Source organism: Syngnathus acus, chromosome 14 (genome assembly GCF_901709675.1).
Source record: "Syngnathus acus chromosome 14, fSynAcu1.2, whole genome shotgun sequence".
NCBI classification, from domain to species: domain Eukaryota; kingdom Metazoa; phylum Chordata; class Actinopteri; order Syngnathiformes; family Syngnathidae; genus Syngnathus; species Syngnathus acus.
Window position 1 is genome coordinate 5,509,599 of NC_051099.1, and position 13,881 is coordinate 5,523,479.

Sequence of the window (13,881 nt, forward strand, 5' to 3'; positions counted from 1 at the left end):
CGCGAGCTGAAAAAGTTTGGGCACCCCTGCAGGAGATGGTCAAAATAGTTTAAACACAAGGTGAAAATTTTGAACATATGAGAATTTCCTTGGTGCTTGATGATTGCTCACCATCTCTATTGTAGTTCATATGGATTCCTGGACCTGGTTTAAAGGACTGGGAAGAGAAAAGGCCTTGCCCGAAGCATACAATTGTCCAAAATAAAGTTAGGTGTATTGATGAATATGTTAAATGGGACGTGCATTAGTGTTGGCTCGTGAGTGAACGATTCGTTCAAAGGAACGAATCCTTTCAGTGAACGAGAGTGAACGAATCAAGTGATTCGTTCTTTTTCAGTTCATATGACTTCAACCAGTAGGTGTCGGTAATGCCCATTGAAGCTGGTGCCACCTCGCTGTAAAACAAAACGAAGAAGAAAATGACGTAACTTCCCGTTCACGAACGAGTCGTGAATTGCATTTCCCTTTAAAGAACCACTCACTGAAACACCACTTCTTTTATGCGCGTTTTCTCCAAGCTAACGGCTAACTTTATTGCATGCGCCGTTATGTTGTTCCCACGAGATGACGGGATGTTGTAATATAGAGAAAAATGTGTGCGTTGCCGTTGTTTACTTGTTTTTTTCTGGTCTATTGCTTAGTTGTGTGTGTTATTGAAGTAAAAAAAAAAAAAAGGATCAGTGTGTGTGTGTGGGGGGGGGACGATTGTTTGAACGAATCTTTTGAGTGAACTGATTCTAAAGAGTCAGTTCACTTAAAAGAACAGGAATGCACATCACTAACGTGTATCCCATTTATGATGCTCCACGGCTTCAGTTTGAATCAACAGTGCCCCTTAGTGGCGGGGATGTCAAACTACAACATGAACAAAACGTCAGAATATGTGAAGAATCGTTCGTTTCAAGTGACGGGCGTCCTTAACTTTTTTTTTTTAATATATAATTTCATGATTGATGTCGAATGACAAAATGAGACACACACATGGTCAAAAGACTATCAAATCAATTTATTGATTTTTTAAAGGGGTGCCCAAGTTGAAACGGTATCTCACATTTGTTTTTTTTCTCACATTTTCTCATAATGCAATCCAGTCCCCAAAAATATCAAGCTACAAAAAAGGTCAAAGTTTGCCATTGACCAGTGAAAATTAAAGAAAATATTAGAACGCAATCAAAAATAAAGCAGGGGGTCGTCGGGGCAGGAAGAGATAAAAAGGTTGTGCCGGCGGTGCGTTCACTGACCCCGAGTGTGTCTGGGAAACAAAGTTAATTCTGAGAACGCTACAAATAGTCAAAACAACAGGAGCACAGCAACCAAATGTAAGACTTTGATAAATTGAGTAAGTATATCATTTCCATCAATTAAAATAAACACCAAATAGATCAAAAATCCTAAAATTGTAGCTTAAATGTCAATAAATTAACCGGGGTCAGGTGTCAAAAGTTAATTCCACATATTTTTTAAATATGCAATTGAAATGATTGCCAAGTGTATGCATAATCCAGGATATGCTGGTGATGATAAACACAAAGCAACAACCTGTAAATGCCGCCTGCCGACTTCATTCCTTTTTTTCACAAGGCACCGGGAACCAATTTTGGCTCGCTGTCTGCGGATCCCCCTTTCCTCACATCACAGCTTCGATAGTTGTGCATTTTTCTCAGAACATCTGCATGCACATCATATCATAAAACAGTAATGCCGTTGCATTGTTAAAATGCATGAAACTCAGATACTCAATGCAAACATTTAAGCGTGCAGGCGACTAAGATGGAAGAACGAGCGCTGAGGTGATAGTTGACAAAATGGAAGGGCTTGACAATCACAATCCCCAGAATCAGGATGTTAGCATCAGTCGATAGTTGACAACACAGCATAGGCCCCGCGTTAGCTGGTCTAGCATCAGCTAACCGTGATTTATTTGTAATTAGCTTGTCACGACTGAAGGTTATTGAATATTTTCATTAATGCTAACACCTATCACGCCGCCCTGTAGCTGCCCCAAAGCCAATGACATCATTTTTCATGTTCATTTTGACATAAATGGGAGGATCCAGGGGAGAAAAAAAAAACCAAACAACCAAACACCTGTATGTATTGTTAGCAGCCTTTTGAAGAGATGGTTTACTGATATTACACAAAAGCTACAATTGCTATAAATATAAGCATGTTCTCCACATTACTACCATGCTAGGATGAACTAAAGTGCCCAACAGTCTTTGGTTTGCCAACCAGTAGAATGACTTTAGGAAGAATTAGAAGACTGTGTGATGATAGTTTCCCATCTGTGTTGTCACAGTGGCATGATACACTATCAACCTCCGAAGTTATCTTCTTCAAACCCTGAGCAGATAGGTCAACTTAAGACGATCGACAAGAAAGGATTAATATGTGTTACACTATTCAGATTTGTGATTTAAAGTCAGCGCTTGGACTAATGGATACAAATATCTGTAGTATATTGCATAAATAAAAGGTTGAGGGCCTTTTCGACAAGCTTTGCCAAAAGGCTGTATGGATAAACTCAAGATCGGCGATTATCTTTGTTCAAAACAAATATCGAAATTACGGCAAATAAGGCTACTTGACGGCAAATCCACCGGCATTCAATAACTAATAAGAGCAATGTTTCGCCTGGAATGCAACGTGGTAAAAGGACTGGAAATGCTGTCAACAAATTGCTAAATGATACAAACCAGGGCAAGACTTAAATCAAATGAACTTGACATTGGTCTTGTAAACATGCGCCGTTAACATTGTTTTGCATAGATTCTAGCTTTCTGAAGGGGGGGGGGGGGGGGTTTAATACAGAGCCCGTTAATGCATTGAGTCAGTTTGTCATCTATAAAGCTTTTACAGTATACGACAGAATCCAAGTGAATTGGTCGCGTAACTACCAAACAGTGCAGCATTCTGAAAATAAAAGTTGTAATCTACGATATGATTAGCGGTAGCTACGAGTCGCTGATAACCCGCATCGGAGTCAAAACAGAATGTGCCTTTTCTGCACAACCCGGCAGGATATTGCTCTGTTACGGCTCCGATTGAAATATTGCTAAGTCGGCTTCATCGCCCCCCCCCCAATTCCAGAACAGCGACGTAGGGCGGGTTTAGGGTAAAAGGGGCTAATGATAATGATAAATTCTGCTTGTGTCAAGTAGTTTAAAGGTTAAGATATATTTGTGATCATGTAAAATCATCTAAAAACCTGAAAGTGTATAAAGCCCTCAAAGTCTTGCCAGTGGCTTGCACTAACCAGCTAACACTAGCTCACCTTATTGCTCTTTTGAGGCACCGGCTTGGCTTATCTTAGGGCAAAAACGTCATAAATATTAGCTATCCAGTGGATCATTCACATTAAAATCGATTATTCTTCATCTAAATATATGGACAACAGAAACGCCTAGCATACAGTGCTAATACTGTATATACCCTGGATGCTAGCATTGAGTCATCTTCGCTTAATACTGCTTATCACATTTCAAAGTAACCCCTTTTGTCTGTGCGATTAAAATCTTGTGTATAATTTGCCTTCTCTGGATTCAACTCGAAAATACATTTACAGATTTTTCACAATTTGAATTTTAGGCTCAGATCTATGTATTTTTAGAGGAAAGAAATGCAAATTACCTGCAATATTTCAATCCTGTTTCAACTATTGCGTATTGGACAAGCTAATGTATCTTCCATACATTTTCTATACGACTGAGTTTTTATATATTATTCATTTTCTGCTGTATTTCTTATTTTTGATCTGAGCCCACAATCTGTAGCTTTTCTATTATTTTGTGCAAGTTTGATTAACCTCCCAAAAACACCCAAATGAGTCACTTTTTTCTTTTTTGGAAATCCAATTGGAAACGAAACTAACGACTGATGCACAGATTGATAAAGTGAGTCGGCGGAAAGATGACGACAGAGTCGCCACTCTTTCCAAAGAAAACGATACAAATAAATACCTGTCGTAGCTACCGTACGTTCGCACTGTAACAGACCTTCACTGCAAATGGATAAAGATTGTGTCCATCACGCGTTTGCTCTTCTTCTCGTCCGGTGGTGTGAACCACCGGCGAGATCCACAGCCGGTTGGACCAGGCTTGAAATGCCAAACATCAGTAGTAGTTGCTTGAGAGAAAGAGAGGGAGGTCCGCTGTAAGCAGCAGATTCCAAACTTGAAGGGTGAAATTGTGCAAGGTGGGGTTAGACGCCGCCGGTCTTCCTGGGCTACAGTACAATGGTGGGCGCTCAGATAGGAGAAGTACAGTAGTTGTGTTAAGAATGCGTGTCGACGCTGGCCGGAGATCACTGCTTCTTAACCGAGGGCGAGGGCGGCTGCCGACTGCGCTGGTACAGCCGGTAGCCCTTTCGGCAAAGCAGGATGAACCAGTAGACCTGCGGCGCCAAGATGCAGGAGTTGCCCAGGTTGGAGGCCAGCGACAGATGGAAGGGCACGGCATAGAGTGGGATGCCGTAGTGGCGCCCGTAAGCCCAGTACATGTAAGGGAAGAGCGCGATGCGGCACGCGAAGAAGGTGAGCAGCACCATGCCGCCGTTGTACTTGTGCAGCCAGCCGTCCTGCAGGCCCAGCTGGAGGGAGGAGAGGAGAGCACATTTGTTCCCACTTCAAATTAGGACGTGTTCATAGTCTCGCTAAGATATTAGCCAGACTCAACCGTCCACATGATCCAAACTTTTGTAGAAGATAAAGCAGACAAAAGATGGTGTGCCTGTGCCGTCTCACCTGAATTAATATCTTGCCCAGGGAGACAAAGGGCGTGCTGAGCTCGGTTAGAAACAAGCAGCCGATGAAGAAATCTCCCTGGTCCTTACGGAAGAACTGAGGAATGGAAAGAAAAGTAGAGAAGTGGGAGGAGGGAGGCAAGGGGGGGGCATCACACGCCGGTCAGGAAAAGCAAACATAAGCTTGCTTGGTGGAAAATAAACACAGCTGGCATCCAAGGACAAGCTCTGGGACCATTGACTACATATCTCATGAAACACTTGATTCGGGATTGAAAATAATAAAAAACAACATCATGGCATCTAAAATCTCTTTTCCATTGAAGCCTTTAACACAACATCCCAGCGAATAAATCTGGGCTCCATTAAGACGGCTCGCTCTCTAACGACGGTCGTACTTCCTCGGGTTTATAAGCTTTCTCGCGCCATTAGGACGCCATCCAAGACTTCATACCGGGAAAACCAATCTGGCTTTTATGCAGACAGACTGCTGAGACGTAATTAGCTGTACTATAAGTCGGACAACAAACACATGTTTTTTTTCTTTTGCTGTTGTGCCCTGAAACATTAGCATGTGTTCCTCTGCTAATTGTCTAACTTCACTTTAACTGGTCCTAAAACTCTGAATGGGTCCTTGATCATCCATTTATTAACCTGAGGGCCCCTGAACAGTGATTATTCTGGAGGTGGTTGCCGCTCGCGATATACGTCGTTTTCTGTTGTTTGTTTTGTGCCGCCGCTCTTGAAGCGCGCACGCTTGGCCTCTTATCTGGAGAACAGCACAAGCAATTGAAGCAGTGACACTGAACATGAATTGAATAAAGCCCCCCATATGGCTCAAGCATGAGACGCTTTTCAAATATTGACCAGCGTGGTTAGCGACGCCATCTGACGAGACGGATACGGAGACAAGGGACAAAAGCTAGTCAGCTAGCTAGCTCACTGCAGATGAATAAAAGATGAGCTTACTCTGTCATCTGCCCATGAAAAGACTGCCGGGAACTTAACGCCGCAGCTACCTGGGTGGACGACCTCACCCTCCCCCCCAGGCAGAAGTAGTCCAACCGTGGCCTTCGAAGACGGGTGAAATTCACACGGCGCCTTTAATTATGAGCTAGTTTGCCTGCGGTCTTGGAGAAGAAAAGGATATTTGCGGATTGATGCTGGCCATCTGTGTGTTTGTTTTCCCAGCACGCTAGTTAACCTGTGTGCCAGCCAGTAAGATGCGTGACACGCTTAATCCGCTCGCAAAAAGAGACTGAAACGCTCACCTATTTTAATATGGCTCTCCTTTTTAAGGCGAGCCAGGCGACGATCGGTAAAGCTCTCGCTCGCGTGACTTAACTCGGGGTAACCCGGCGAGATGCCATGTTGTCCAGCAAAAATGTCTAGGACCTTTTCTGGGCAAGGAATTTTTGTGAGCGTGCTATGACGTTTCAAACCTGACACTTTTCAAATGATGCCAAGTTTGACCAGTTTGAATTGACAGACGGGTGACGAGTTAAGAGAGAACGATTGCAGCTGCAACTAAATTATGTAGCGTAATGCGATCGCTCTGCTCTTCTTTTCGCACTCCGACAAGCAAGCATGTTTCCATCTGCCCGACGTTTCCCTCCGCAAAATGACTCAATGCTCATTTGATTGTCGCAATCAAGTGTTTTGTTTTTTTCCTGAGCTTTGATGCTTTGGCGGGAAGCGCATTCACACACTTGAATAGCACGCTACAGACTCTGGAGGAGCGACTTCCTGTCCATTCTTAGAGCATCCATCTCCGGGAGCGTTACAATTGTAGGGCGGCGTTTTTGTTCCCTGAAAGAATCTTATCAAGAATCAAATTCATTTCTGCCGGTGGACCATTCACGCGATGGCGTGTTCCGCAAACAAAATGTGGTTAACAATTGGGCCGCTTGGCTCACCAGCGCGAATGGCAGCAGGATGGTGAGCAGGGCGATGTGATGCAGCACCAGCAGCGACTCCAGCCGCACGAAGGCCTTGATCGTCGTCAGGGAGTGGCGCTTGAACTCCTCGTGCCCTTTGACCCGGAAGCGGTGGTAGTGGCTGAGGTACATGGCCAGGAGGTCGTACGTCATGTAGGGCACGCCGTACCAGATGACAAAGTGGGTGGCCAGCCAGTGCCTGGAAAAAGAAAACGAGTTTGGGACACTCGCCTCATCTTCCATATGAATGGAAACGTCTTTGTGGGAAGGTCAGCGGCGGTTTTACGAGTCGGACTCGCTTGCGGCTGGATGAGTGCTGCTTGGCTGCTAACTTGACATTTGATGGCGAGGTTGGAGCGTGTGCCCTTGCCGCGGCAACCTTACATAAGCGCATAAGGCGGCATAATAAACAGCTCCCATGACCTAACGAGCGCTGACTGACTATGGGCACGGTTAATTACGCGGACAGTAAAGCCGCAGGGGCAGAGCCGGGTCGCTGCCCTCTGACCTTCGCCGGGGTTCTTTAGCTCTTAAGGCCATCGGGTGGCGATTCCGAGCGCGGTCAGGTACAACAAACAACGCGGTTCGGTAGGACTCGATTGGCCGAGCCGATGCCACTATCGCTTTGGCTCAATTTAGCCTAAAGCTGCTGTTGCCAATATCTTCAAGCCAAATGCATCTTTCACAATCATCCTTTAGGTCTATTTTTTTTTTCTTGAGGTCGTCGTGATGTGGAGTAAAGTGTTATGCCCAAGGCCGGAGGCAGCGACAGATTGTGATAGGGTATTAAGTGTAGTCGGACTGCAGAGCATGTGTTTGATAAGCCCCCCCCCCCCCCAACACACACACACACCGGCCTTGTGCGCGTCACAGGACAGCAGAACTGAGCAGCGCTGTGAAGGAATTAAGCCCACAAGGGGAGGGCAGGAGAGAGGAGGGGCCTGTGGAGATTAGAGGCCTGAAACTGGGACTGCCCGGGTCTGGCCGCTGACTCAGTAGGATTACCAGGCTAGCATTACCTTACATTCACGCTTTCCTAAAAAAGAAAAAACAGGGCCCGCCCGGCTTCAAGCCGAGCATAAAGTTTACAAACAAGCTAGCTGGCACAAAGACAGCCGGAACAATCCCATTAATGTTACACGTTGCAGGCAGCTGTTGCGTGACTCGACATCTAACTAACGAACCAACCTGTCATCGATGACGTTGCCCCTGCACGACGACACCACGACCACTCCCGCTGTGGTTGCCATGACGGCATGGATGGACGACACCAACCTGAGGAGGAAAAAAAGACACACGAAAATGATAAGAGCCTACAAATTCTGAAGGGTCTTACAGCAGCCGCGCTAAGGAGATTTGAGACATTCCTAGCAATATTGTCACCTTTTCGCTACAGACTCCAAAAACTATGGCGAGATGTTGAAACAATGGCCAGTTTGTTATTTGGCGAGCTGAAGCTGCCGTGCTAATAATCTGTATTGGCGCGCCGCCACTGTGGTCACGTGACGGCCCGACGACCAAGACCTCAAACCTGATCCCAAGTCGACCTGCACTTAACATGCTTGTGTTTACATTTAACCCTCAACGAGAACCAGATTTGTGCACAGTCCATTCATTGTGTGCCCGCCAGCCGCCCTGCCCTGCCAGCGTGACCACAAAGCAGCGAGAGTGGAGGGGAACAGGAAAAGGGCAAAGAATTCCTCGCCGCCTTGCTGGGTAATTCGCTCTTTCCTGCCACGCAAACCTCGGCTCGGCGTTCACTCGTGGCGTGCCGCTTGCTATTTCACGTGCCGTCACACTCAGAATATGTGTGGGGGGGCAAGGCAGCCAAGCAAAGAGTACATCGGAGTACAATCAAGCCAATCGAGCTATTCCCATCGAGAAAATCCACATAACTGACTTTCACACAGAGTCTTTGGAAACGGGAAAAATTGATAAAACGCTGGTCAAGTATTTTCATGAGAAATTGCGCTATATATGAACGATCTCCTCCAAATGTAATGTATATATCAATTTCTTTGTTTTGGTTGTTAAACAATCTAGACAATAGCGCCATCAGAGATGTAAAGGCCAGCGGCATTCTGGAGATGCCAAGGAGACCCACATTTGCGTGTTCCAAGGATTACACAAGATGAAACCTGAACCACTTGTGGTTTGTTCCGTTTGGGAAGCGGTCAAACCTTTGGGGCCATCAAAGTACACAATGACTCCAGGGCAAGGACGTCAGGGTTAACATTTTGTTTCTCGCCCGATAAAACAAGCAGCGTGACATGGCCCTCGGCGGGAACGCTCGGCGAGAGAGAGCGGTTTCCCGTCAGATGAGCATTAGTGGAAATGGGGAAGCATTATTCAGGGAGGAGGAGGACACAGCTAACTCAGCAGCAGCAGCAGCAGTGAGCCCAGGCTTGGCTCGGAAGAGGATTAAAGCAGGGTGACTGCGGACCAATGAGCGCTCGAGTGCACGCACCAGTGTGCAATATGAGAGCTTGTTATTCGACGATTATTCTTTAAAGTCGTGATCGTGGCAATCTCAGATTCAATTGCAGATATCCGCTTCATATTGACTTGGATGACCACTTTAAAGCAGGGAGAGGGAGGGAGGGGGTTACTTAATTCAGAGCCATACTAAATGTATTTGTATGGTGAAAAGAAAACAAATGAGCTCTGTTAGAAGACAAGCAGTAGAGAAAACGGATGGGTGGATTTATTATTTCCTTTTGCCATTATGAGCTTTTTAAACAGTTGTACTGCATGAGAATTACATAAGTGAGGTGGAGCCGGGGACCCCACGTAACTCACGGGCTAGGCTACCTCTTTCAGGTCTTTAACGTAAGCAAAGAAGCCGTCACAGAGATAACTATTTTTTTCGATGAACGCATACGGTCACGAGACTTGGAAGCCAACGTTCCTAAACAGCGCCGAGTTGGAACACAAAACAATGGAGGAGAAGTAAGCTAGCTGAGAACGAACGCTCGTTGGACAGCGACCAGAGCAGACCAGACCAAAAAAAACCGGGCCCCCCTTCCAAAAAACAACAACAACCATAAACCCCGCAATGAATGAAGCAAGAAAACACTCCACACTTAGCAACATAAGGTTTTTTTCCCCCCTCACCTTTCGCTAACGAGCACCACGTCGGCATCACTCCAATTCTTGAACACTCGAGGCAGGATCTTCCTGAAGGCGAAGAACAAGCCGGGGAAAACTACGGCGCCACAAGCTAGCACTTGCAACATCTTGACCCTTTTTTATATTGATTCGGGATTTTTGGGGGATTGTGTGTTTGTTTTGGGGTCGTCGCTTTAGAAAATAAAAATCCCGACTCGACTAAACCCTTCTGCTTTTCGACGACGCTTCACATGACACGCTGATGCATTCCGTCGTCTGGCCCGAGCTGGTGGTGCTGGTGGCGAGTTTTTAGTCCACCACCATCCGGGACGAGGTTCTCCTACTTGCTTCGCAGCAGCAGCAGCACCGCTACTGTGAAGTTAACGGGCGGAAGTACATCACGCTTCCTCCCGGGGTTTCAGAATAATAGTACGGTACATTTCCGGTGAGGTGATTTGGCATTTTGACAAATGGCCACTCGATGGCGCCAAAGTACAGAAAGCACAAAGGCAACTTTGAAGTCATAACTTATTTCTAGTAATTTCTAGGGCAGTTTAACAAGAACTGCAACTGATACACAAAACATTACAAAATAAAATGTAATAATAAAAAAAAAAAATGTGCAAGTGTGTTCAGCTTTTACATCTGCCAAAGGTGGCTACTTAATTAATGAGTCAAAATATTCAGGTTTATAGATTATAGATTCCATGATGATTTTAATTGCTTTTTGTTTTTGTGTGTTCATTTAAGAGTGCAGTGAGACATTCAATTGTATTCATCTCAATTAAAAATGGAATAAGCAAAGTGGCCTTATTAAATAATAGAAACCAAAAATATACAACTATCAACTAGGCACAAATTTCACATTCATATTATATAAATGACATTTAAAAAATAACAAAACACAACCAAGTATAAATATGAAAAAGTACTGGAAATTTTAAACATGACTACCTGATGTACAAAAATTAAATTGTGGTTAAAAATTGAGTAACCACCAGGCAAGTAATATGTTGTACAGTTTTTATGATAGCAACTTCTTCCTCAGTAAACTTAGATACCGCAGTAAATTTATTTCTTTATTGCTTTCTTATTGCCTTTCATCACTTGTTAGATGAACAGGGCTAAAGTGAATCTTGTTCATTTTGTGTCCGATTATTTTTGATACAGCTCTTCCATTAGATCAGTGGTCCCCAACCTTTTTTGCGCCACGGACCGGTTACATGTCAGAAATATTTTCGCGGACCGGCATTTATATAAATAAATAATACATTTATATAAATAAATAAATAATACATTTATAATAAATATATAAATACGATTAAATAAAATGATACGACTGACATAAAAACAAGTACAAATGACAAAAATAAAACTCACCATTACGTTGAATTAGTGGGAGCACTGTTTGTTTCTCAGAAACGAGCCGGTCCCATCTAGACGTAATCGGAGACAATGACACCCGAAGTGATTAAGGTTTGTCTTTTATTGCAGGATGCTTGGTCTCCATGTGTTGAAGCAGTTTTGAATGCTTCATTGCCTGGTTAGTTAGCCTGTCGCCACATATTAGCTTTGCGGGCTCGACTGGGGAAACATGTCACGTGACCGGGACGAGTGTCTTCACCTGAATTAATTGATCGTCGATAAAAAAAAAAAAAAAATTCTGTGCGGCTTGGCGGCCCGGTACCAAGTGACCCACGGACCGGTACCGGTCCGCGGCCCGGTGGTTGGGGACCACTGCATTAGATCGATCGGTCTACTCAATGAAGTGTCCGCTAAACGTGTCCCATCAGTTTCATTTTCAACAAACCAACATTTTTATGGTTTATGGGGAAAGAGGTCCATCCTCCATCAACTTGAGCTTACCAATGTGTTTATCAGTACTACTGGAAAACGAAGCTCTGTCTGCTTTATCTGTGACCACCTTGTAAAGCAAATAAGTTCTTAAATGACTCAAGTTCACATTTTTTTACTTTATTATTTTTACTTCAATGGTGGCATAGATTTTCATTTAGATTCTCACAAATCACATGAGATATCTTTACAAAAAAATTACATAAATAAATACAATTCAGATGAGATGATACAGCAAAATGGTTTCCATTTACTTCTTTTTAAAAAAAATAACTTAAAAGTTATCTTGCGCCAACATACAGCACCAATGAGGAAGCCATAAAAATCCAAATATTGCACTTGTGTTGGGCAATGTATTTGCATTGTGTGTGTGTGTGGGGGGGGCTGGGTAACATGATGACGGTTCAAGAAGGGGAGCGTCCTGGATAGTGGCTATTGATAAAAAGAGCCTCGCAAAGTGGCAACCACGGTCATCCTGGTGTCAAAACCAAGAATCTCAGGTGAGCTAACCTTCCATTGGGGATGCTTTAGGGTTCTGGGTTTTGCCAGAACCCACATGGCTTCTACATTGGAAGGGTTTTGTCATTTTGATGACTGCAACTGTAACTAATATCGTTGAGTAGCAGAAGAAATTTCGGATAGACTAAAAGATTCGGGTTTAATTTTCCACAGCAGGTTGTAAATATCTCAGAATTACCTGGCGAGTGATTGTTTGTGGTTTATTATACCAACTTGCATGGTAAAGAGATTTTTCTGGTGTCGTTTCTTCTACTGCAGAATTTTTCTTCTAGACTTCTCCTTGGTTTTCTTTCCCCCAAGACTCTGAACAGGATGAAATTGGATCTCCTCACCCTGACCTTATGCCTCCTCTGTACAGGTACGATAATACAAAAATATTTCTTTAGAAATCTTAAGAAAATTGACCAATCTTTACATTCAAGAGTGTTAAAACTGACCTCCATTTCAAGGAAAGGTCAAAAGCAAAGTTTGGTAGCATTTCCTCAAGCCAAATCATAAAAATGCCAAAGCTTATTATGTTATAAATATCAAGATTGTTTTGTCAAAAAAGGGTTTGTCCTTTTCAAGAATTCAATAATAGTCACATATTAAGCCGTGCGTAGGATCGATGCCTCACTCACATATTTTCTATGAGCGGGCTATACTGGACTTGGCCTTGCAAACACACGGTACTGACATGAGTGGCGTCCCACAGGAGTCATGCATGAGTACTCCCACTATTTCTCCAAACATATGAAAGTAATGAATAATTGCTATGAGCTGTGCTCTTAGCGGAAAAAAAAAAAATTCACAACTGCTCCACAAATTTGCGTCAACAGCCATGCTGTGCAGAGGGCAGGAGGCCACGCCCACACCTGCTCCTGGAACGAAACCAACTACACCCAGTCCAGGTCCAACTACACCTCTTCCAGGATCTAGCACGCCTGCTCCGGGCTCGACAACACCAAGTCCAGATCCAGGATCTAGCACGACTCCATCAACGGCCGGACCTACGCCACCAAAAGAGACTAGCCCCGCCACTGAGGGTAAAGGGCCGGAGGGATCCGAGGGGCTCTCAGACGGCGCCATCGCGGGCATCACAGTCGGTTCTATTGCCGGTGTGGCTGCTATTGGTGAGTCCAGTTTGAACTGAAATGCTTTCTTTGCTTCCTCAAGGACACGTGAGCGAGCTAAGGGATTTCCAGATTTCTGAAAAAATTTAGATTGATAAGAGAAGTGCATCTGGAAGTAAAAAAAAAAAAGAAAAAAGAAAAAAAAAGCCATATTAAATAGGTCAATACTTATTAGCAGACTATGATAATAAATGTTCTTCTTTCAGGCGGTGGTATCTTTGGAGTCCTCAAGTATACTGGGAGAGTGTGAGAAGTTAAGCCTGCTGCATCACTTCTTATTTTCTATTAATTATTTGCTAATGAGAGAAAAAATTGAATTCCATTTATACAGGATGTGTTCAGGACATTTATTTGCACTTGTACATTTGAATTAAAAGGGCTACTTGTGCACGACTGTGTTTTTAAAAAAAAAAAAAATTCCTTAAACTCGTGTTTGCCTCATATTATTAAGCATGACATTTTGGCTACCATCACAAATTCGAGTTAGCAGGCTAAAGTCCAGCTGTACATATTATAAAAAATTTCCTATAAAGAATAGAACACAGATATTGAAACCTTATTAAAATCCGTAAGTGCAATATAAGACCATTAGATGAGGTGAGCCTTCGTCA

At 43.8% G+C, this 13,881-nt stretch overlaps 2 protein-coding genes across 2 annotated transcripts; one reads left to right on the top strand and one right to left on the bottom strand.

The window, feature by feature from the left end:
- Positions 1 to 985: 985 nt before the first annotated feature.
- Positions 986 to 10,175, bottom strand: tlcd3a (TLC domain containing 3A). The gene is made up of 5 exons (XM_037269902.1): positions 9,792 to 10,175; positions 7,866 to 7,952; positions 6,657 to 6,876; positions 4,742 to 4,837; positions 986 to 4,587 (listed from the first exon to the last, which is right to left on the bottom strand). The coding sequence occupies exons 1-5, from the start codon at positions 9,911 to 9,913 to the stop codon at positions 4,303 to 4,305; spliced, it is 810 nt and encodes a 269-aa protein (XP_037125797.1). The 5' UTR covers positions 9,914 to 10,175; the 3' UTR covers positions 986 to 4,302.
- Positions 10,176 to 12,063: 1,888 nt separating this feature from the next.
- Positions 12,064 to 13,700, top strand: LOC119133465 (classical arabinogalactan protein 4-like). Its single transcript, XM_037269341.1, has 4 exons — positions 12,064 to 12,139; positions 12,417 to 12,516; positions 12,977 to 13,270; positions 13,477 to 13,700. Exons 2-4 carry the CDS (start codon positions 12,471 to 12,473, stop codon positions 13,518 to 13,520), a joined length of 384 nt encoding a protein of 127 aa, XP_037125236.1. The 5' UTR covers positions 12,064 to 12,139; positions 12,417 to 12,470; the 3' UTR covers positions 13,521 to 13,700.
- The last annotated feature ends 181 nt before the right edge of the window (positions 13,701 to 13,881 follow it).